This window comes from Myripristis murdjan, chromosome 9 (assembly GCF_902150065.1).
Source record: "Myripristis murdjan chromosome 9, fMyrMur1.1, whole genome shotgun sequence".
Classification (NCBI taxonomy): domain Eukaryota; kingdom Metazoa; phylum Chordata; class Actinopteri; order Holocentriformes; family Holocentridae; genus Myripristis; species Myripristis murdjan.
Window position 1 is genome coordinate 8,965,715 of NC_043988.1, and position 24,366 is coordinate 8,990,080.

At 43.5% G+C, this 24,366-nt stretch overlaps 1 protein-coding gene across 2 annotated transcripts; it reads right to left on the reverse strand.

Moving 5' to 3' along the window:
- Positions 1 to 344: 344 nt before the first annotated feature.
- specc1la (sperm antigen with calponin homology and coiled-coil domains 1-like a) lies at positions 345 to 24,199 on the reverse strand. 2 transcript variants are annotated; one of them, XM_030060961.1, is made up of 16 exons: positions 23,919 to 24,199; positions 15,631 to 15,793; positions 15,376 to 15,514; positions 13,644 to 15,274; positions 10,776 to 10,983; positions 9,198 to 9,271; positions 8,555 to 8,730; positions 8,036 to 8,199; positions 7,471 to 7,589; positions 6,193 to 6,283; positions 5,102 to 5,191; positions 4,331 to 4,490; positions 3,642 to 3,744; positions 2,516 to 2,632; positions 2,335 to 2,394; positions 345 to 607 (listed from the first exon to the last, which is right to left on the reverse strand). In XM_030060961.1, exons 2-16 carry the CDS (start codon positions 15,754 to 15,756, stop codon positions 518 to 520), a joined length of 3,348 nt encoding a protein of 1,115 aa, XP_029916821.1. In that variant the 5' UTR covers positions 15,757 to 15,793; positions 23,919 to 24,199; the 3' UTR covers positions 345 to 517. The 2 variants fall into 2 exon arrangements, with proteins under 2 accessions (XP_029916821.1, XP_029916819.1); XM_030060959.1 differs by having other exon boundaries at positions 8,018 to 8,199; positions 23,919 to 24,198.
- Between the last annotated feature and the right edge of the window lie 167 nt (positions 24,200 to 24,366).

The window sequence follows — 24,366 nt, forward strand, 5'->3', positions numbered from 1 at the left end:
GGGTGAGGAAATAGCTGGGTAGAAGGCACAGAGACTAGGCTTGTCTTCAGTGTTGCTCCTTCAGACGCACTGAAGACAAAGATGATCTGCAGATGGTGACCGGACCAGGTCACTTCATACTTGGTTCAGAGGCATCAGCTTGAGTCACTCGTCATGGCTTCATAGTGTGGACATACAGGTGTCACCTTAACACGGCAAGCCCTTGAAAACGACTACAGCGACATATTTAGCGCCTCCTGCGCCGCAGTGGAAGGATGGAGTAGCTGTTTGTGTGCTGGCTTGCCTTAGTGTTGCTGAATATGGACAAAAGTGGAGCCAAGGGCCAAACTGCGTGACATGCAACATGATTGGGTATTGCTGGGTTTTTTTTTTTTTTTTTTTTTTTTTGGAGGAGGGGGTGGGGGGTGACTCAGCCAAGTGAGGTATAAACAGCTGAAAGTGGGGCTGAGGTGTTGCTGAGAACTCAGGAAAGCTGGCTTGGCTCTGATTGTGCTGAAGGAGCGGGGCGGCAGTGCGGTCAGGTCTCAAAGTATTTGTAGATGGCGGTGACGTAGGTCATGACACTTTGCCAGTCCGGCCTCTCCGTGTGCACCATCTCGTTGATGTCCTGCAGGACAAAACCAGAACAAATACAGTTACTATGGCTGGAAAAATGGCTGTATGGTAGACTCAAAAAACTACCCAGTTTGAAAGTTCAATGATGATCCAACAGCTTTAAAATACGTACATATAGCCCGCAGAACTATACTCATTTTGTCAGCTTTGTAAACAGGTTACACACTATTTTGTAAAGCACTATACGATGCTCTCAGCTGTCAGTCCTGTTCAGAGTTCATTTTTTCACTTTGAAATGAAGGTCTTCAAATGTACAAGGCATTTTAAAAGTAAGTATACTGTTTTTAATAATAATGAAAAAAAAAACATTATTATTGGTCGGCTCCTCTCACTGCGCCGCAGAACTGAACAATTCAGGAGATCCTTTGTCCCCACAGCAATAAGACTGTTCAACTCCTCCTGAATTCAGTCCCTACACACATCACACATATCACCTCTGCCACAACTGCACTGAACGATAAAGTGGGCAATTAATGTGAATTTTGTATTTTGCACTTATTTTAACTTATTTTATCCTGTGTCTATCTCAATGCCAATGTCTGTCTGAGTGGAAGTGTGGTTGTTGTTTTTATGAGCTACTTGATATTTTAATTTCCCTTAGGGGGTGAATAAAGTTTTATCTATCTATCTATCTATCTATCTATCTATCTATCTATTTTTCTAGAAACAGGAAACATAGAGTGAGTATTTAATAATGGACACATGTAAGAATGTGTATAAAACATACACATGCATCTCAAATGTGACAACTATAATGTTACTTTGGAATCACACAGTCAGAATCCCTGAGAAATTGTTTGCTTTGAAAGACATTCATTTATTATTAATTCACCACAGTAGCATTAAATTGATTAAAAAAAAAAAAAAAAAAAAAAGACAACCAAGGCACTGATAATGTTATAATGTTATAATTTCCTAAACTCATATTTGGTTTTGAAAATGACATTTTTCTGCACAAAGTCATCAGTGAATTTAATAATCAATTTCTTTTAAAAATGTAAAAAATTCTCAGAGACTCCAAAGTTTTGAACGGTGGCACATTTTAGGGCAGAACCACACAAACACATGCTGTGGAAACCCAGAACTTGCTTCATTTCTGTGATTAATGGCTAGAATTAACAAACAAGGTCAGCGGCGAGAGTTTGCTTTTTTCTTACAGATATAAATCAGACAAAGCGAAAGCTTGCTTTTTAAGTTGGTGAGCCGGCCACTTTTCTTGCAAGCACATATGAATCTGAAAACGTGTTCTCACATTTAGCAAAAAATAATCTATTTTTGCACACCCAGATATGCACTGATGCAAAAAAATGAATATAAAATATAATCACTTATGTAGATATTTTAACTTTAGTGATTCCAATGATGCATTGCACTTGGAGTGCATCAGGAGTGGAGACCCACTTCACAGGTGCTCAGAGGTTGGAAGGACACAACATTGAAAACAAAAATATAACAAATTTCTAATGTCAACAATAAATAAATATGGGGGCAGGCACAAATGTGAGTGAAACATAAAATGACTTTATTTGGTGCCTCAACATTTCAGCTTACGCCTTCCTCGAGGTGTACAGAATGTCCAAATTAGGACATTTTAAATGTGACACACAGCGGTGCCTGGACCTGGATTTATATACTTTTGAGGCACCAGGAAAATATATATACACGTTTCCATTTTTGTTTATATTTAAACTTCTTTGATCATATTCATATTATGCTTACCAAAGTGGATTTGATGCCCACGCTCTCTGCAGCTTGGAAAGCTAAGGTAAAGTTTCTCCTCTGCAGAAAAAAACACAAAACACAGAGAAACTCAAAGTCACACAGCGGCACAGACTCTCGGACAAAAACTAATGCCAGCTCCGTTGTGGTTTACAGGTCAGGGCTACTGAGCTCGACTTGCCTTCTCTTGGCTGGTGAGCTCCTGGTAGGGAATATGAGCGGGGAGGTAGGTGTGGAGCACAGCGCAGAACGCAAGGCCATCGTTCCAGCTGCTGCTGAAGTTCGTGATATCAATATTCTGAAAAAGAGAACAACGGTCTGTTCAAACTTATCTCAGCTGACAGAACAGATCCAGCCCAGGGCCAAAATGAAACACTCACTACTGGGCCTGTTCTGAACTCAGGGAGGCAATATTTTTTTCTGGGTCATGACTGTCAGCCACTGTGCATTTTCTGCTTTCGGAGCTGCCTCCAGCAACATTATGACCACAATAAATTAAAATGCTGTTCAGCTATTTAGAAGTATTCAGCCACAAAGACCACCAGTTTCTACTGATAATAGTTCTGGGAATTCATAAATTCTAAGCATTAATTGTCCACATCAGACTTTTAATCTTTTCCACTATCAAATATTCTTCAACATGATTCAGCAAATATTATTTTATCACTGATATCAATGCCACTCAAAAGGGAGCTCCAGCATACACTTAGAAATTCAAAAGGTAAAAAAGCTCTTCAGTGTCCAATAATAACAGATCAAGGCACCACATGCTTGGGAAAATAACAATCTCTCAACTATTTTCTAAATCATCTGCTGCAGTTCAGGGAAATCCTCATGTTTTTGTCAGGTAATTCACAGGATGGGTTAAATGTTGCACACTTCCTGGAGAGGACCGAAGGAGTCATGGTAACCATTCCCACTCTGCATCAATTAAAAGAGAAAAACAGTGCTTCAATATGGCGTGAAGCTCTAGACACACCGATTAGTGATTGTCCGTTCAAACAAGTGGTTTCTGGGTCAACATTAAAATGTTTGTTTCTCCTCTGCACGTTTGAAAAGCTGTTTCCTGATTTGAGTCAATGGCTTGTGGGCTGCCCTGTGATGAGGGAGAGGAGAAAAGCGAGAACGTGTCGGGTGCTAACTTGGAACCCAACCTCTGCTGATACTCGACTGATCAATGAACAGGAAAAAGACAAGCTTCCTGCAAAATAAGGAGCTCACGGTGCAGAGCTGGTAGGCATTCAGAGTTTTGTGGTTTAGCAGCGGAGACACTTTGGTGTTTGCAGTGAGGCAGTAACCCACAGTACCTGGTAGCCCTCAGTCTTCTTCTGGCACCACTTCAGCAGGGCGTTTCTCTTAGAGCCTCCGTACTCTCTGGCCAGCGCTGACAGAGGATCCTTCCTCTCTTCTCTTTAACACACACATACAAGAGCAAAGAGGTAGTAAACAGTCTACCAAAGTCTTAACACATTTAGTTTTGAGATCATTTTAAAAGTACAGAGTGCAGGGGTGACAGGGAAAAAGGTGAAACACAATGTAACAAAATTAATGAACCAGATTTTATAAGCACATTTATCCACTGGTTGCCTCAAATGTCTAAACTTTGAGTTTTACTGATAGTGTACAGAACATGTGTGTTCATATTATTTGTTTTTTTTCCCCCATACTTCCCACACACTGGTAGACAATAACATGCAGCCATTTGGGAAAAAGTTACACTACAGAGCAGAGACAGCTGATAAGTTCAATGTTTTAGTGGAACTTTCATGAGGTGGACCAGTTTTCTGACCAATTTGAATGAAAAAGAAGTGCCATGTCACATTAGCTGTCTGACAGTTGACCACAACAATCAGATTTTAAAATGGAGAAAAGTCGAGAAGAAAAGCTGCTGATCAATGTATTTCCAAGTGTACGAGCTGTATTGTGGCTGCTCGCCGTAGTTCTGCTTTTTCTCCGACAAAACTGGAACGGAGTGAACGCTCGCTCAAAGCCGTACCGTAGGCGGCTGCGTGCTGTGGGAGTGACGGAGGCGGTGGGAGAGGAGGAGGACAGGGACAGCTGGGACGAGGCGCCGCCCATGGCCATCAGGGAGGAGGAGGAGGCCCCGTCTGGAGCTGACATGTCCCTCTTTATCTCCTCGCTGCTCCGGCGGGACACTGGTCAGCACAGAGCAGACAGAGTGCAGTACAGTGTGAGCAGACATGCAGCTACAATAACACAGATTCAGCGTTTTAATGTACAAGCCCCAAAGCCAAACAACAAAAACAAAACACATATATATGCTAGGTATGTAAATGTAAGGTGTGTAAACTCCAGCTGAGTCAACACTACCAAGCCTGTTTCAGAGGGCAAAATTTTATTTTAGCTAAAGGTTATTTTAAGACCTTTTTACTTCCAATTGAACTGGAGCCAGCCTGTTTCTGATAGAACACAGTTCAGGACAGTCTGAAGTCCAACTGTGTTCATTAAAGCAGATAAAGATGGAAAAATAGCATTTTTCCATTTTGCATACTGTGCTAACACTGTTCTATATTAATGTACAGGTGGACGTATAGCACAAAGAAGTCAGTCATTTAATAAAAAAGAAAAAACAGACACCTTGTTATTGTGTTTGAGGTATTTTGGTCAATTGTAAGAAACCAAATTTATGTAACTTAGTTGAAAATTATATTCAGTACCAGGCACCCTGCTAAATCTTTTCCCATGTTGTTCTGGACTTGATAATCTATAGAGTTACTTCTCACAACTAAACTTGTATTTCTTTAACCTGAGATTGACTTTGTGGAATCCATGTTGGAGACCCTCTGGAGGACAGATGGAGGGCGGCTAGCCGAGGTTCCCCTGAGAAGATGCTCAGCTGTGGACACAACAACATAGTCACATTACATGCAGTCGTTACATCAAATATATACAGTAGTATGATCGTGCCTAAAGCGCCACTTCCTCTGACATTCGATGTAACAAGGTCAGGAAAGGGGGACATTCCAAGCCTGAAGAGTTCAAGGAATACCGAGCACTGAAGCCGACTGTGTGAGCAAGAAAACAATAAATCAGAGAAAAATAAACGAAGCTTTGGAAGCTATGGCCAAGCAAGCACGTTCACAAAAAGCACTTGAACTCCTCACTGGTTGGAGTGAACTGAGGGAACCTCTACGTGGTGGCCCTTTACATGCCTGGGGCCCCCCTCTAGCGCTCCGATTAACCAACACAACTAATAAAAGTCAACACAAACTCCAAACTTCAGGCCTCTGGGGAAACACAAACCCCAAACTAATTTCTAGCCATTTTTCCCAAGGAGAGAGAGGTCAGTGCACTTTCCTTGAAATCTTTCTCTATTCAAACAGAGATAAGGCAAGACTCCTGTGGATCTGATGATCCTACGTGAGGTTCCAGATATACGTGGAAAGCAGGAAATGCTCTTCCATGGGAATTTGTGTTTAAACAAAGAGGGTTCTTTTACTGTATGTAGGGGAATTTAAGATTATACACAAAAAGAGAACCGGACTGAAGCAACTGTTCATTTGCAACAAGGTAAAAGGCCATTATGGCTAAACTGTATTTCATAGAGGCCTAAGGATTAGTAGCAATTAGTCACACAACAAAGATTTTTTTTAGTGTTTCAACAAGGAGCTGCCTTGGTCCTTTCCTACTTTTTTGTAAAATGTGGTTTCAAATACTGGCACCCTCCTTGAACACCATCCTATTATTACTCTGAGGGAAGACACACACTGAAATGATGACCCATGGTGTATTACTCTGCCTTTTACACATTAACACCTTGATTTTTGAAGATATGCAGATGTCACTGGACATTTGAAGGTGACACATATTTGGACAGTCACCGTGAAGCAACCTCACCTGGCATGGCGATGTCTGTGTAGCTGGGCCTCTTGTCACTCAGAGAGGAGAGAGGCTTGGCTGCTGACATTGAGCCAGTTATGGAGTGTCTCTGAAACAGGCAAGAACAAATATAATGCATTACACATCCTGCAAAGTGTACATTTGAAGGGAATGTAGTGTAAAACTGACACATTATCTGAGTGGCAATACTGAGCTGACATTAAGAGTACTTCTAATTTATTGTGACTACTGTATTTTCACATTATCGCTCCATGTGTTTAATGCGTTGTGCTCCACAACCATTAAGTCGGGTAACAGCCCTTGCTAGAGCTTTGTCAAATTTGCCATTTTCATGTTTATTTTACTTGATAGGTCAAAACACTGAGCTGTGTATTACTGCAATGAGGTAATTCACAAATGAGAGTCTTGTTTACCATAGCACAAGCTTGCCAACTCAGACGTTTCTCACTAGTTTACCCAATCAACATGGTTTGAAAATCAATGTGGAGACACTTTGGTTTGAGAACTGTTTTGAGACAGATGGTGTAAATGGTGATATGTTTTATGGCATATATGGATATTACGGATGGACGGTGTTTTATTTCAAATTTAAGAAAATGCATTTACAACATTGTGAGCCAGCTAAGTGTTTGCAAAAATGTGAGTTGGCAAGATCGGGCTGATAAATTGAGAATAGCTCCTGACCGCAGGACAGGAAATGGTTCATATGAGCAATGTTATGACAGTATGTTTGTCTTGTTTGTGGAAACTATGGCACTTGAGATGCAAAACAATTTTGTATCTATCTATCGCTTAGGCAACTAATGAGTAAATAGGGACAGTCTTGCTGAAGGACTAACTTTTTGGTTACAGAGGTTAAATGGTACTGCTGCATGGAACAGGCAAGCAACATTGGGAAGGAGAAAAATTCAGATTAATTTTCTTACTCTTATTAATATTCAAGCACTACACAGATAGGATGAGCAAGCTTGTGCCAAGCTGTTGCAACCTGTGGGCAGCAAACAGGTGTTACTGTGGTTTGTCACTTTGCCACATCCTCTGCCGCTCTATCACCCAGACAAGTTGTTCTTCAGAACATTAACTCCACTGCCTCTTTTTCTGTTGGTTTGTATTAGCATGTTGCCCATATGTGTATTGTCTTACAAACCCTGACAAAGTGCTTGTACAGATGTGCTCAGTTCAGCAGGCATTGCTGATATTTCCTTTTTGTCATTTGTTACTACTGGTTACAAGACACTCCAGGCGGCCACCCTGCCTCTCTCTCTCTCTCTGTACCTGTATGGGTGACACGGCAGCAGCTGGGGGGGTCTTCAGAGGGCTGGGACTGAGGGGGGTGCGTGGCAGCGGGGCAGCGGGGGCTGTTGGAGCCACAGTGGCACCATTGGACGGTGGACCTGAAGTGAGACAAAGAGGCCAGTCATGTACAACTCAGCTTAAGGACTGCTGCAAAGAAAATTGTTCTGGTTATACAATAAATTGTCAGTGAAAGGCTCCTGTGTTCAAATTCTGGTCAAGTTGTTATTTCTGAAAAATAAAATTATCTTGGTGCCAACAACAGATGACTTATTTTCTTTTGTAATCTATGCTATATCTAAGGCTAAAAACAGTATTAAACAGGTTTCGACTACATTTAATGTTCTCTGGAATGATCATGCATTAAAACATTATTAAGGATCGAGTCATAGAATATTATGATAAATAATGCTGACACATTCTGTGCATATGAGTCAAACCTAGAGACCCAAACTTACTTAAATACAGCAAATGCTAGTTAGCAGCAACAGTACATAGATTTAAAATTGAGAGAAGTAAAGCATCTTACACTGGCAGGGTGGGGTACCTTGTGAGGCACTGTCGAAGCTTTTGATGAGCGTTTTGACCGTGGGTGAGGGCTCTGAGGAAGTGGAAGAACGTCGGCTGAGACCCATCCCCTGCCTCAGAGCTGCCAGGTCCCTCTCCACGGCATTCATATAATTATACACCCTGCCTCTCTCCTCCTCCTGCCTGGGGAACAACAGAGAACATATGAAAAATTCCTTCCTGTCCTCCAGAAAGTAAGTTTGCACTGAACTTTGCTGTCACTTTTTCTGAAATGACTGATCACCCTTCATATTTATACTAATGTGCCAGTAACTCAACTAATGCAACAAAATTTTTGGTTCAGAGACGCAGAGTCATTCCTGGATCGATTCCAGTCAGTGTTGCAATTGGAGAATAACTGTAACTTACACACTTATATCATTTTATATGATGTACGATGATGCTCCCCTCATTTTGTTTGGAAATAAACACAAGATAGTTGATGTCAGTGTGACCGCTGGATCTCATCCAAACTTGTGTGTATCTGTGTGAGTCTTACTTGCGGCTCTTGACCTCGTCCAGCTCCTTGCTCAGTTTCTCATTCTTCTCCTGGGCTTCCTGCAGCCGGCGCCGCAGGTCCCCAATCTCCTCCTGTGCTTCCGACTTGATGTCATTAGCGATGACAACAGCCGTTTGCAGATCAGCCTGGAACTGACGCCACTCGAGTGACTCCTCCTGCGCGCGCACACACACACACACACACACACACACACACACCATAAAACACCAGCTGACAGATTAACATGATTTAGGCTACACCATTTATCAAATTATTGAGACGAAAAAAATATGCTGTGTTCCAGTAATTCCTGCAGAAGCAGACCAGACCTGGGTGAAACAGCATTTGCAAAATAATTCTTAGCACTAGTTTTAGCCTGCATTGAGCACCAGCTGGTGGTTGGTTGGTGGCTGATGGTTAATTTATCACATGAATAAAGGTTACTAAAGTGATGTCTGGATGTTTTGTATAATTGTCTAAGTATTCCAATTCACTGTATTCCTCTTTGACAAGTCCCTCCCATGTGTTACTACACGTGAATTAAAACAAAGAACTTTTTGAAAATACAGCTTGACCCTGGTTTGCCCCAGAAAGTGGTGAACCAGCCCTCAGCCAGCCCAGCGGCCCACTGTAGCCCCCTCACCCTGAGTCTTCGGTGAAGAATCTTGATCTCTCGCTCCATGTCGTGTTTCTGGTCCTGCAGCTTCTTCACAGAGTCTGAGAGAGGAAGTAGACACATTGTGGGATCCATGTGAACGAGCCACAGCATAGATTCACATACAGAGCAGGAGAGCAGGATGCCCTTGTTATTTAAAACAATTCAAGAGCCTCTTGGCCTCATTTATGAAAATGTTATGTGAATGGCTCCGTCCGTGCTTCTGTCATTTGAAATAGACACTCCCAATATGTGACAGAAAATCAAAGGATGTTAATGTAACCTGTAGATTTTAGTATTAAGATCATTTATTAATTTTTTCATACAAACTTTTGGTTGGATGTGGTCACATGCAGTTCAAGCCAGTGTTACTTTCGTCAACGATTATGATGATGAAATATTTACGTCAACGACCCTTTTTTTCATGACGAAGACAGGACGATGACAAGCTAAAAATAGCTCTTTGATGACGGAAACATAACGAGACGTGTGTGTATTTTCGTCATGATGAGATGAGACGGGACGAAAATGTTAGTAGGTGGTGTAGTGGACTTTCAAAATGCATTATTTCCTCCAGTTGTGCGTGCAATCTGTCTGCCAAAAGCTCAAAATATGAGCAATGCATCTTGTGGCTTGTTTGGTTGAGAATGTGTGCATCTGGCTCAGCCACGGTGCGGCTCGGTGGCCTCATTTACATTGTGGCGTACGCCGGAGACCCGCAGCTAACACAGCTGACACAGGCTACAAGCACACACCGCAGCAGCGACCGCGACTGGTGTCGGCGAACACAGCTGATATACAAGCCCGCACTGACGGCGGTCGTGTTTGCCGCGTGTATCCGTCCATATATATATACATATATATACGTATATATACATATACATATATATATATATATATATATGTGTGTGTGTGTGTGCGTGTGTGTGTGTGTGTGTGTGTATACACACATATATGACTAAAACTCGACTTTTAATTTCCGTCGACTAAGACTACACTAAAACTATTAAGGACCGCAATGACTAAAATATGACTAAGACTAATAAGCATTTTCGTCAAGAAGACTAAGACTAAGACTAAGACTAAAATTAAAATGGCTGTCAAAATTAACACTGGTTCAAGCATTACAACTTTTTATTTGTTAGGCCCCCTGACTCAACCACTGACTTATGAAACAGTAGGCGCTCCTTCAAATAAACACGACTGAAAACCCTAACCTTAACCCTTACAGGGCGATTGTAATTGTATGTCATTGTATTCAGCACAAAAATTGTCTTACTACCATAAGTGTGCAAGTTCTGTGCTATTTAAGCAGAAGACGTCTTACACAGAAACTTGATAAGTACAGATTAAAACTTGTAAGATATGCGATATGATAAGCTGTCACGCACGGGGCAGGAAATGAGCTATTTCACCATCACCCTCAGTAGCTGTTGGATCATTTTATACTGCTTTAGTGACCAAATATAATCTTTACAACAGAACAGGATCTCTAAATGATCACTGGTTGCCCGCCAAAGTGTCTGGGAGAATGGGTTAATCTACCACTGAGTCCAGCCAACTTACTCTCCAGGTCTGTGATGATGAGGTTGTCATGGAGTTTGACGGCTCGGTGCTGCTCCACCTCATCCTCCAGTTCAAAGATGGTTTCCTTCATATCAGCGATCTCTGTCTCTTTTTCCTGCAGTTCCACACGCCGCTTCTCCAGTCCTCGCTCCTGCTCTGCCATCTGCTGCTGCACCTGCTCTTGGAAGTCTCTGTACTCCCTATCCAGCTGCAAACATAGGAAGAGGGTTATCCTTTCATCAGTGTGTTTGTTGCTGCTGTGTACATTCAAAATTCAAAAAATGCATTCCAGGAATTGTATGAGGTCATCAGCAGTGACATGACAGGTGCTGTTATTATTGTTGCTGGGGATTTTAATCAAACGGACCTCAGAGCTGTTGTGGATGTGAGGAAAGTCCTGCTGAAAGTGAATATGAGTAAAGCTGCTGGGCCTGACAACATCCCTGGCCGTGTACTAAAAACATGTGCCAACCAGCTAGTAGATGTCATTACTGACATTTTCAACATATCGCTGTCACAGGAGACTGTTCCCACCTGCTTCAAGACAGCCACCATCATCCCTGTGCCTAAAAAGTCTACAGTGTCTGATCTAAATGACTACCGCCCTGTGGCACTCACCCCCATCCTGATGAAGTGCTTTGAGAAACTGGTTCTCCAGCACATAAAGAACAACATCCCTGCCAGTCTGGACCCTCAGCAGTTTGCATTCAGAACCAACAGATCCACAGAGGATGCCATCTCCACTGCTCTCCACTCAGTCTTCACTCACTTTGAGAAAAGCAGCACCTACATCAGAATGCTGTTTGTTGATTTCAACTCAGCTTTCAACACAATCTCCCCCATGAAGCTGATTGGAAAAGTGAACACTCTGGGCATCAGTACCACTCTCTGCAACTGGATACTGGACTTCCTCACAAACAGACCCCAGTCAGTTCGGATTGGCAGTCTCTCCTCCTCCACTCTAGTGCTCAACATCGGAGCCCCCCCAGGGCTGTGGACTCAGCCCCTTCCTGTTCACGCTGTACACCCACGACTGCAACCCCCGACATGGAGAGAACTCTTTTGTGAAGTTCGTGGATGACACCACCATCATCGGCCGGATTTCCAACAATGATGAGTTTTCATATCGGGAGGAAATCAACCATCTTGCAGAATGGTGCACAGAAAACAACCTACTGCTCAACGTCAGCAAAACCAAAGAGCTGATAGTTGATTTTCGAAAAAAGGAGGCAAAGACACACAACCCTGTCTACATCAATGGAGCTGAGGTGGAGCAAGTGAGCAATCTCAAGTTCCTGGGAATCAACATAACAGAGAACCTGTCATGGACTTCACATATCTCTGCCCTGGTTAAAAAAGCCCAGAAACGGCTGTATTTCTTAAGGAAACTTAAGAAAGCAAAATTCCCACGCCAAGTTCTTGTCAGCTTCTACAAAGGAGCAATTGAAAGCATCCTGACTGGAAACATCACAAACTGGCATGGGATGTGCTCGGCCCAGGACAGGAAGACTCTGCAACGAGTGACTAAAACTGCCCAAAACATCATTGGCACCCATCTACCAAGCATCAGTGATATTGGGGAGGTGAGGTGCCTGCGCAGAGCCAAAAGGATCCTAAAAGGCAACACCCACCCCAGCCACAGCCTGTTCACCCTGCTGCCGTCAGGCAAAAGATACAGAAGTATTCGCTGCCGTACAACCAGACTACAGAGCAGCTTCTTCCCTCAGGCTGTGAGACTACTTAATGCACCATCTGCACTCCTCCATGTTTAATAATTTTATTTTTTATACAATCAATTAATCAATCAAGAAGGAACCACATTTTAATTTCATTATACAACCTGTTGTATAATGACCAATAAACTTCCTTGTATCCTTTATCAAATTTTCAACAAACCTTACATGTAGTACTTGACTGCCTGGGGTGCAATGTGCATTCCCAATCATCATCAGTGCTGAGAATTTCATATCATAATTTATACCAAAGCATTGTGTGTGAATGATTGTGTCTAAAGTAGGAACTACAGATTTATAATATACAGAGTGATTTGTGTTTAAGGTTGGCCTCTGTGTTGAAGCTAGCAGCACTAAACAGTTACATGTGGGGAAATAACGGATATGACTTGTGGTGTTGTGATCCACTCTTTGCTAAGAGATTAAACTAAACATCTACCACTTTGTTGCACTTAACACCATTAAAAATGCTGCACTGCCATGAAAGCACAACAGTGAGTCCTTCCCATCAACAATTACAACAAAAGGAAGTCAAACTTGTGAAGGGAGGTGCTTGGTGGACAGAGGGCCTTGAAGACTAGCAGAAAACTTCTGTTACACTGCTCTCTGGGGGTCAAAACGTTCAAGCCTGTTGCACTTCTGGGCACATTCAATCAGTGATGTCATAGCTGGTGTGTTGTCTTTTGGGGCAGTCAGACCACAAATGGAAAGGCAGAGATTTACCTCCATGCTTTTTTTTTTTTTTTTTGGAAGAGACAGGACCAGAGGGTTATGTACTCTTGGCTAGGGATCAGCATTTCCACCGAGCAGTGCACTGTCTCAGCATGCAGTTGACGTTCTATCAGAAGACATCTCTAGCTTTGCTTCTCAAGAAAAGGGGGTTGTGGGTGCTATCTGGCAACAATCAAGGCTTCTGTTTTGAATTTGGTGTGGAGAGGAGGTCAGTCCCACATAATCTGTCATTGACTGAGCAATTCTGAGTCACACAAATTAGCATGTTAAAGGTCAGCGGGATTGAACTCAGTGCAGAAGCGAGAGGTGAAATTATTTTGTCACCAGAAGTGATCTTTTTCTTTTTTCTGTATGTGATTTAATGTTGACTCTCTCTCTAAAGGTGGCACTGGACTGAACTAACCTTGCTGAAAGTCTCCTGCAGTCTAGCGATATCGTTGTGGGCATGTGCCAGCTCCTCCTGCAACTTCGCAGCCTTGGCCTCAGACTCCTCTTTGTCGAGCCGCACTCCTTCCAGCAGCTGGCAGATGTCATTTTTGTCCCCAGCATTGTGAATGGAGTACAGCTCAGCTACTTTCTGCCTCTCCTGGTCCAGCTGGGCTCTGCAGCGGCTCAGCTCCGCCTGGTCATTGCTCACAGCCGCCTTGTACTCTTCGAGGGCTGCTTCCATGGCGGCCCGGTCCTGTCTTTCTGATTCCATGATGCGCTCCATGTGGTGGTTCCTCTCTTTCAGAGCTCCGATCATTTCTTGGGCCTCGGCATTGTCCTGCTCAGCCATCTTCAGTGTGTTTGAGAGGTGCTGTTGTACCCCAAGAAGCTGCTCTCTCTCAAAGCGAGCGTTATCTGCCAGGTCCACATAGCGCTGTTCCAGCTCCAGGTAGCGGCCGCTCTTGATGTCCTCCTCCAGCACATAGGACACATGGTGTTCGTCTAACAAAGAGCGTAGGTACTCGATCTGTCGGCCATAGAGCTCCAACTTGTCGCTCTGCTGGCACAGGGAGTCCATGAGGATTACCTTCTCCTCGCCTAGCCGCTCGTTCTCCCCGTTCAGCTCCTGGGTGATCTGCTGCAGGTCTGCTAGCTCCTGCAGTGTGGCCTGGAGCTCCTCAGCTGTGCTGTGCTGGTTCTCTTCCATCTGGTGAATGCGCTCTGTCAGACAGGCCACGGACACTTCACTGGCATTGCCACTGCTGCCCCTCCGCGAGCGCTCTCTGCTGGGCGCACTTTCCGACTCAGAGGAAGAGGAGGCTCCAGAGGGGGCATCCAGAGCATCATCACTGGAGGTGACGGCCTGGTAGACCTCACTGGATTCACTGTCCAGGTTGTCTGCTGAGCCTCCATGCTGGTGGCCCGTCAGTAGATCCTCCAATGAGCCTGGAGCAGAACCCTCTACTGAGGAGGTCAGCGTACCTGTGCCTGCACCATCACTTTGGCCACTGCCGGCTGCTAGGTCTGGGCTCAGTGAAGGGTAGTTGAAGAGCTTGTCAGAGCCATCTAACCTCTGCTCCAGGGAGAAGCCCAGAGCATTGAGCCGGTCCTTGAGCATCCGGTTCTCACTCTTCAGCAGGTTGAGTTCCTCTCTGATCGCCTGGTTCTGCTCCTGCAGGAGGAGCAGGGTGGACTCCACATCAGCTGCTGTGATGGCCGAAACCTGGGGCTTCTCTTCCTCCCCAGCTCCTTCCTGTGGTGGTGCCTCTTTCCCTCCCAGGCCAAGCTGGGCCCTCATGTCCCTCAGCTCACTACGGAGGTGCAGAATCTCCACATCTTTGCTCTTAGCCAAACCCAGCAGGTCTTTGACTTTGGCCTCAAGAGCCACTTTGTCACTGATCTGGCCATCTGATTTCGACTTACTCATGCGGCCCTCAGACTCTGCTAAGACCTGGCTGCGTGAGCGCTTCCCTGAGGCCACATCTCCCTGTGCAGTCCCTGACACCAACTGCTTCTTGCTGGCTGAGATCCTGGATGTCCGCAGACGGTCTCGTGATGAGTTTGGCTCCTTGGAAGCTGAGGATGTTGTCCGCTTTGCTGAGCTACCTGATAGGGGCAAAAATGCAAATAAAACATTTTTTTTTTTTTTTTTACAAAACAGCACACAGGATAAAATTAATTGTTTTGACATGAGTTAATAGGAATACCTGATGTTGTCTTTGGCTTGCTGTCTGTGGTGCTTGCACTGGTCCCAGTGGAGGCGGTCCTCTTCGTCTTTGTAACACCACTACTAGCTGTAGTAACACTTCCAGCCATTGCTGCTAACAGATCATCGTTGCTTTTCACCTGGAAAAACAAAACTTCAGTTGATTCAATTATAAAAGAGAGAGAGAAAAATACAAGAGAATTCAAGCAGAGTAACAGAGCTACAAAACTGTGGAATATCACGTTATTAGGTTTACCTTAGAGAGAGCTGCTGTGGTGGTGGTCTTGGCTGCAGCCTTTCCAGTACCTACTGCAGCCGTAGCCTCCGTCTTCCCTCTCTCTCCACCCACCTTACTCACCACTGGCCGGACTGTCTTCTTCATACTGGGCTCTCTGCTGTCGATACATTTACAGTTCAATCTGTGCACAAGGAGGGAGGAGAAAGGTAACATATGTCAGTACACAGAGTGATAGCTCCAGTTTTCCATGGAACAGGAATTCTTTCCACAGCTACCATTTCCATAACACAAGAAAAAACGGAGACTGGGTCCAAATGCTGTACACATCTAGAAAAACAGAAGCATGTCTTCCTCCGCCTGTCTCATTTACTAGCTACAGCAAAGTTGACTGTAGATTTCTGTTAATGTGGGAGGTGGGGGGTGGGGGGTGGGGGGGGGGTACTGGAATTTTGGCTCTGAGAAGCAGGTTTATGCTTGTGCCCATACAAGGATCAGTTCCTGTAGGTTTTGCATTTAAGTAATGGCTTATATTTAGATATTTAAATAATTATATATGGATAATTTTGCTGTTATTGCAATTTTAATTATTCTTTGAATAGATTTTGATTGTATTTCTATTTTTCTACCTGTCAGACCAATTTTCCAGCTGTGGGAGACCACCACAGCTCAAGGAATGTAGAAGAAACTCCAAGGTAAAGGTTGCAACATGCCAACCTGTACCTCCACTAGATGGCTGTCATGGGTTTGTTATAGTCCAGTCCTGCCACACAGTTCAGGGGTTTCACTCTGTTGTAACAACAGTGACACTGATGAAGATTTAGTTTAAGCCACGTGGGTGGTCACTGACCATCTCTGCACATGTGCAGGGTTCAGTCACTGGTCTTGAAAAAGACCAGCAGGCTCAAGAGTCAATCAACTGCTTGTTGCTCTCCCACTTCCTCCTTTATAAAATGGACTCCTTCACTGGCACAAATTTACTTATAAGCACAGGAATGTCGAACTCCAGACTGGGCCCTGAACTCACATGATTAACTTCTCCCTATCATCTACCCAGGGCACAGACAACGCTGAGCATGAAAGCCTTTCTCTAATTCTGTGGGGAATTATTGGCAGAACAATTTGAAAACTTATTTCGTGATACCAAGATATTCACTCTAAATACAGTAGATGATCAGACTGCTGTCATATTTTGTCAAATATCTTTGACTTCTACCAAAGGCAAAAAAAAGAAAAATTAAAAATTCAGTGGCATACATTTGTACAAGATGTACTTGACAACCCAGGAGAGAACACGTAGAGACTAATAAGAATTTAATAGGGGGGCGGGGGGGATTCTGAACATACTTTAGGTGGGCTACATTTCAAAAATCTGCATTTGATAGATAACAGATGATTTTCTTATTCAAGAAACAAAATCAAACATTCCCCTTGTTCAAACAATTCCAACTGAGACATAACTTTGTCTGCCATTTCTTGAATGACACCACTCACAGATTTGTTAATAATGTTTGGCTGTAATCAAGTAACAAAACTATGCATTCCTACTCTTATCATCCATTTGGCGGCAGTCAGGCCAAAGAACCATCTGATTAATACATGAAAACAGCAGAAATCATTGTTCAATATGGCTCACATGTTTTACGCAGGTCTGAAAAGAATCTGACCTGATGCCATGATAGCCGGAAAAGTGATCTGGGACACAACTGGAGACAAAGAATAAGTGTTTTAGCACAGACTTGGATGTCTTGGAATTTTTTTTTTTCTTTGCACTGAGGCTCTTCGGAAAAAGTGAGCTGAAGTGATTTATTGCGCAGAGGAATCCTAGCTACAATCAATCTCTAAACCAGTGCTCTGTTGTTTTCCTCGGGACAAGTCTGTTGTTTGGGACTGGGAAAAAACACAATCAGATATCAGTGGTAAAATAGAGTTGCAAGAGAAGACTGCTTAACTAATATAGCAAGAGCAAAATGTTGAGACGATTTACTGACTGATACCTTTCTTTGAAGTGGAAGCTTGCGTACACGCTCCACAATGTGACAACATTTAAAATGTGATACTAACCAAGCAGATGGAAAGCTGAGCAAAAAAAGAGGCCCTTATCTTAACATGTTCACTGCTTGCCCTCTCTCCTGATACTCCCAGTGAATCCAACGTAACCTGCTACTTAACCACAACTGCAGTCTATTTAAAATCAAATACTTTTCTAATAGGCTTCAGCTGTGTTTGCAGGGTGCAGGTGTTACTGTAAATCTGTCGTGCCGCATTAGATCTTTCACTGCAAGCACACAGCCTCTTCAAAGCGATTCGTCTTCCTCTGCCAAGACGACATTTATTTAACTTATGATTTCAGTCAGGATAACCTTGGTTTCTGATGACACAGATGCTTGCGAAAAGTGTTTTTAGCTAAGCCTAAACTATGTAAGCAAACCACAAAAACATCAAGCCCCCGCCTTTAAAGCCCCCAAATGGAATTTATTTGGAAACAGGAAACTTAGGTGAATTTTGATTTTGTAAATAGTTTGTGTCCATTTTTCAAGTTACAGAACTCATCGTTACTCAAAACATGTACTAAACGTTTTAAATAATTTCAGAAATTAGCAATGGAGAAAGAAAACTTTTACAGCCACAAATTACCCAGAGTACTCATGTTTAGATATCACATGCTTTCAGTCTCTTCATCAAAGGTTCAGCCATTCCGTCAACACATAAAGAATGCAAACAACAACATTTAGACAGGGGCACCATGCTACAATTACAGACTCGGGGATGACCTTCAGCAAGACAGAGCACACTCCATCGGAAAGAAATTGCAAACCACATCACTCTGTCAGACTGGCTTTGTTCTTTCTGAACTCGGAGAATTAAATTATTCCATAGCCTTATAACTCAATGCCTTCTTTCTCCTCTACGTTGCCATTCTGGGTCAGAGAAGGTTGCAAAAAGAGAGGTTATACTGTTTTGGAGTCAGACTTGGGACTTCATTTCTAGATTTATAATAAGTTGCCAGCAAACAAAACAAAAACAGGCGGGTTCTCCGGGAACACATTCATATTTACAGCCAGAGTATGGAGAGGTGGTTTCAGAGGGATGGACAGTTACCTGGAAGATGTCTGGTACACACTGTCTAAACCTAACTTTTTGTCTCACCTGCCCAAGGCTAGAAAAGAATTTTTAACGACAACCACAACACCATCTTTCAGAGAAATATACCACTCTGCCCATTTTCAAGCTGTGTCTGACAGAATCAGGTATTGTGTGCTCATTTTAAACGTGTTCACTTGTTTGTTGGATTTAGTTTGTGATTCATCAAGAGACGGGGATTCAGATGACAGGCCTACTGTCTCAGAAAGTTACTGGCCAGTGTTGCCGTCGAGCCTGAATCATTAACTGAAGACAGATTTTAGCGGGATTTGTCAGCTTCAATTCAGACCCTGCTGGTACAACCCAAGCCTGAGTAGCACGGTGGAAAAGACGGGGGAAGAATGCCTCGCTTTACTCTTGGAAGAAACACCAACTCCCACTGCCTTTTGCCACCCAGATTTTCCAGACGGCCGGAGGGATTCAAGCTGCAGAGCTCCTGATCATTAACTGACTTCATAAGTCACATGTCAGAAGAGGAATCTCAGCACATGTGGTGTATCTGAAATTATAACTGCCTGTGACAACACTGTCTCTGCTTGCATCTCCCCTCTGGCCTGTGTGGGGGAAACAGCAACTAATGTGTCTCAGCTGGCGAGTTTCTGCTGTGTGCTGCAGCTTTGTGGCTCCTGCGGTGGAGAGGTACTTTTTATTCAGAGCCGTCACTGAAATAGGCAAGAGGTTACCATGCAGACTGGACTCTTGACACACTCAATTTGTTGACAGAGGTATACTAGATTTAAGCCTTCGATACCCTTGTACCCAATTATTTGAGTGTCAACTTTAATTTGAAACCTTGTCTTTGACATTTTATCTTTTGGATAATGCATCTTTCCTGAAGCAGTATACTCAGTAAGTTTTCCTAGTTGTACATTTTATATTCATCTATATAACTTCATCTCTATTAGGCTCTCCATACCAGGTTTATGTTTCTATTTGGAGCCATGAGGTCATGTGCCTTCTGGACTAGAGCATATTTTTCTCTCGACATCTAGTATGCAGCAACCTTCTGTCGTTTTATCTGCCATGGTAAGCAGCACATCTCCAATCCGGCTGCACCTTTCTTTTTTCATTTTTTATGATACAGAGTGGAACATGATACCTTTTCAGTATAAAGTGAAGTACAGTACAAAAAGTGCAGCAGTGGCAGTGCTGCACTGTACTGACTGCTTTATGCCATCTAACCAACAAATTCCCAAGATACTGGGCCAAGTTACACTTAGGTTTCTATAGCAGGCTGTATCATTGACAATACCTGAAATGTACATTTACATACAGAATTTCATGACAATGTGAACGTTCTGCTGTTTGAAGTGGCTAAGGCCCATGGCATGCACTAATGACATATCTTAAACGCCTCATGACCTGGTGTTCACTGACCCCAGGTGCTGACATGGCCACTGAGCACCTAATCTAGCACCTGAATGCAATGCGTGTCAAAGCAGCTGTGTCAAACACAGAGCAGCTAGCAAGGGGGCGGCTCTTTTTATTGGCTCTGAATAGGCATGGGAGTAGAGGCTGGGGACCAACAGCGCTGCTAAATGAAGCAGTCATCAGCCTCTCATTCAGTTCTCCTATTCTGAAACAGTATGGACTTTGCCATGAGGGCCTACACTACATACTGCAAAAAGGTTTGCTCACTTAGGCAAGCATTTTCTTTGTCAGTGTGTACCATTTAAGGCACTCTCAAAGCAATGCTTTCTGCGCATGCCATATGAGTTCAGGAACATTCAGTGACTAACATCAACAACTGGACACATGGACACATCACTGTCACTTGGTTAAATTCAGAAAATAGTTCTAATATGTTCTTATAACAGTTCATAATACGTTCAGCAATGCATAAGGCACAGCACTCTGTCAGACTTTTCAAGAAAAGCATCATTTCCTAATTCTGCAACAAAAATTTAGAAAATAGGCCTTCCCTTTACCGCCGGCTACAAATTATAAGGGAGGCTGTTTATGAAGTTGTCTAGATATATGAAAGCTAAAAATGCGGCTTAAATCTTTACTGTTTAAAGAAAAGCACAGAAAATGAAACATTACTTTGATTGAAGCACAGCTTTCAGGATTAGTCAGAGACAGTTTGACATGTTTTTAAATCTTGGTCACAGTGATTCATGGCCAACTGTATAAACCTGTGTGGGAATATAATGTTTGCCTAGTTAACATTCAAAATCTCCCACTTAGATCTAATGACCTTGCAAACACAAGAATATGATTATGTAAGATTTAATACATTTTCCTCTAAAATGTCTTGTTTAGTGAATAAGGGAAGACTCCACTCTAACAGCTATGACATTATAAACAAAATCACTTCCATCTACAAACCATGACAAGGCTGTGTAACCACAGGCCTGTGAGCCATCACTGTAAGAGCTCTGGGCTGCACAATGTAGGCCGCTGCTCTGGACCAGGCCAGGAGCCAACAACACTTGTCCTGATTCAAATTAAATAGAGCTACAGTGTTTGATTTCAGTGTTAATGAATGCAATGGATGCGTTCCAAGGCTGGCCAAAGGAACAAGTGTGCTCGGTGTTCCTTTACTGTCTGCTGAACAAAAGCATGCGACTGAAAAAGAGGACGAATAAGAAACAGGCTAGCTCGGCCTGGGGAAGAGAGAGGTGGGGGTGGGAGTCTAGTCCCTTATAAATCCCCCCTCTCCCAGCTGCCCTTCCTTATTCCTGCTTTAACTGCAGGGAGGCACTTCCTTGCCATAACATCAGCTTCCTGTGGTGGCGTCTCCAGTAAAAAAAAAAAAAGAGGGGGGAAAAGTAAACCCTAAAAGAGTAAATATGTGTACAGGGACAAGCAGGCACCGGTGAAATGGAAACAGAGGAGACTCTGTTAAACCTTGACTGCCATTTGTCCAAATATCCTACAGAATCAAAACAGAAAGCTAAGGAAAAAAATTTAGTCAAGCCATCTTTTATGATGTAGCCTTCAGTCACAAAATGGCGAGCTAAGACTTCATGCCACACAGAACTTTATAAAGATGGTTTTGCTTATTCCCTGCTTTGGTAGATTCTCACAAAAACAGCATGGTAATACTTATGTCTATTAGTTAAGATCCATTAATATCCAATATCTGTTCTCTGAGGAGGATGCAGCGACCCAAAGAGTAACAGATGCACTACCGAACACAGGTTTCTGGTAAACAAACTCGGCTTGAGCTCACGCTGTACAGCAAGAACGCTGGTGGTATTTTCACCTCTGCATTGGCTCTTTAGTGAGCTGCAGCATGGTGCTTTTGTGAGCTAGCATGCACCATCCCCCAAAACACACAGTGTGCTAAAATGTTGCCATGCCACACACTGCTGAGGAGTACATAAATAATGAACACACACACACAGATGTGGATGGCTCCAAACCCAGTGCACAGTGCAGACCTGAACTGATTTGGCTGATATGGACATCAGCATCCAAACATCTATCCCTCCAGCCGTCCTGTTCACAGGTTACACTGCATCGCATTGCATTCTCCCCCTTTGTTCAGTGTCACATGGAGGCAAAGTTTCCAGCAGTCAGGGAGCTTTCACTTGGACATTTCTCTCATAGAAATCCAAAGGCTGGGAAGACAAGTAGGAATATTACATAAGTCATATTTCCTGTACACCTACTTAAAAGAGGGGGCTGTAAAATATTGCTCTGTCCAAGCTGTTCCCGGAAAGTTAGGAAAGTTCTGTGGACATAATGGCAAAAAGGTGATTTTAAGTGGATAAGAGACAAGAGGGAGGGAAGGAGAGAGCAAGCGAGACACACACACACACAGAAAGAGAGAGAGAGAGAGAGAGAGAGAGAGAGAGAGAGAGAGAGAGAGAGAGAGAGAGAGAGAGAGAGAGAGAGAGAGAGAGCTGTAATCGTATGTATTTTGGACCAGATCAAATCCCGTATGATTTGAGCGGAGCAGAAATTGGCACGGTGTAACATCAACTGAATGTTGACTTTCCTGTCAGGGGACTGACGTACTGACATTGTTATTGGCATCACTTACAGCAGTAGCATCACTGCTAACGCTAGCACGTAGCACTGTGCCATTCATTTGCACAAACACACACAGTGACCAAAGCTGAGCAGCCAGAACCGAGAGACAAAGCCGACTACTTTCTGCAGCAAACAAAGGTTCATACTTACTGGGCAACACACCACTGACGACTGTCCAGGAGGTAGAAAACCCAGCTAGCCAACTGAGTAGCTACAGCTTTACTGTCAAGGTAACAGGAAGTCGCAGTCACTTCATTTCCTGATTGGCAATTTCGCATTCAAAATAAAAGCACCACACTAGACACTTGAACGCAAACGCCCCTGTCAAGTAACATTATGGAGTTGCGTGACAGACTTTGTTTTTTAAAACCTGGAGCGAAGTCAGTGCTGTAAATACTAGCCACCATATGAGGGATTATAATAATCTGACTGTATTTTAAGACCGACACTCAAAAAAACAACGAAATTGAAGCTGAGATGTGAGAAAACAAACGCAGACAGTTACAGCTAGAATCAAAAGTGCCATTGCTGTTTAGCCACCAACATCACTCCTGCCTGCGTGGTACACGAATCAAACAAACAATCCATATATATTCTCCAGCTTTGAAACACCTGTTTGATAATCATGACAGTCCTCAGACTAACGTGAGATTTGTGGAGATACAGTACCAACCACAAAAAATACCAGATACGCTGCTGACCATGAGTGAATCTGCCTAAAACTGTAACAGTGGAAAACAGAGTTTATGAAAACTATGTCACGGCAAACTCACGGCACTGGACCCACATTTCACAGGAAATTTTCTAGTTTCTTTCCGAAATCTTTTTTTCCCACCTATGGATGACTTATTTTGAAAAAATCAGCGTGGAAACGTTAACAGCTAGTCCAAATAATTACTGCTAGCTTGGCAACAGAGCTAAAATCTGGTTTGTGGGTCAAAAACACTGCTTGTCTAACGTTAATTCAAACAAAGAACACGCACCAAGTGTCTCTACTTAAGTTATTTAACTCAATGTTCATTTTTTCTGTCTGTTAATGTAGTTGTCACTAAGCTGGGGTAAATCAAAGCTAACGCAGGTCTGCTAATGCTACCGAGCTAGCAGTGTTGTGTTAGCCTGAGCCTCGCTAGCAGACACAAGCAGCTCTCTCTCAGCGTGCACGCTGCTCGCTAAAATCCTCCTACCCGAGCTTGTCCCGTCTGCTTCACTGGGATAAATGAGTAAAGGTCCGATGGAAAGTCATAGGTGACGGCTGAGCAGCCCGCCGGCACGGTAGCTGTAATCCCAAGGCTTCATGGAGCAGGCAGCATCGGTTTCGGATGTCAGCTGTGTCGGCAGCAGCCGCCGGATCCCGGCCCCCTCCCCGGCCGGTTGCATCACCTCGGCACGGCAGCATCCCCCTCCGCCAGGGGGGCACGCCTGCTGGAGGACGCTGCTCCTCTGCTTTTGTCTCGCACTTACCCTCAGGACACAGAAAAGCAACCGTGTTTTTCCCACTGATGGTTTTCACAAGTTTTCATTCAAACTCAATAACCTTATTACAGCAAGCAGCGCCTGCAGTCAGAGAGGAGCCGCTGAGGGTGAGCCCACCTAAACTCAGTAAACCCAGCTTTTTATTTGTGGAAGATCATT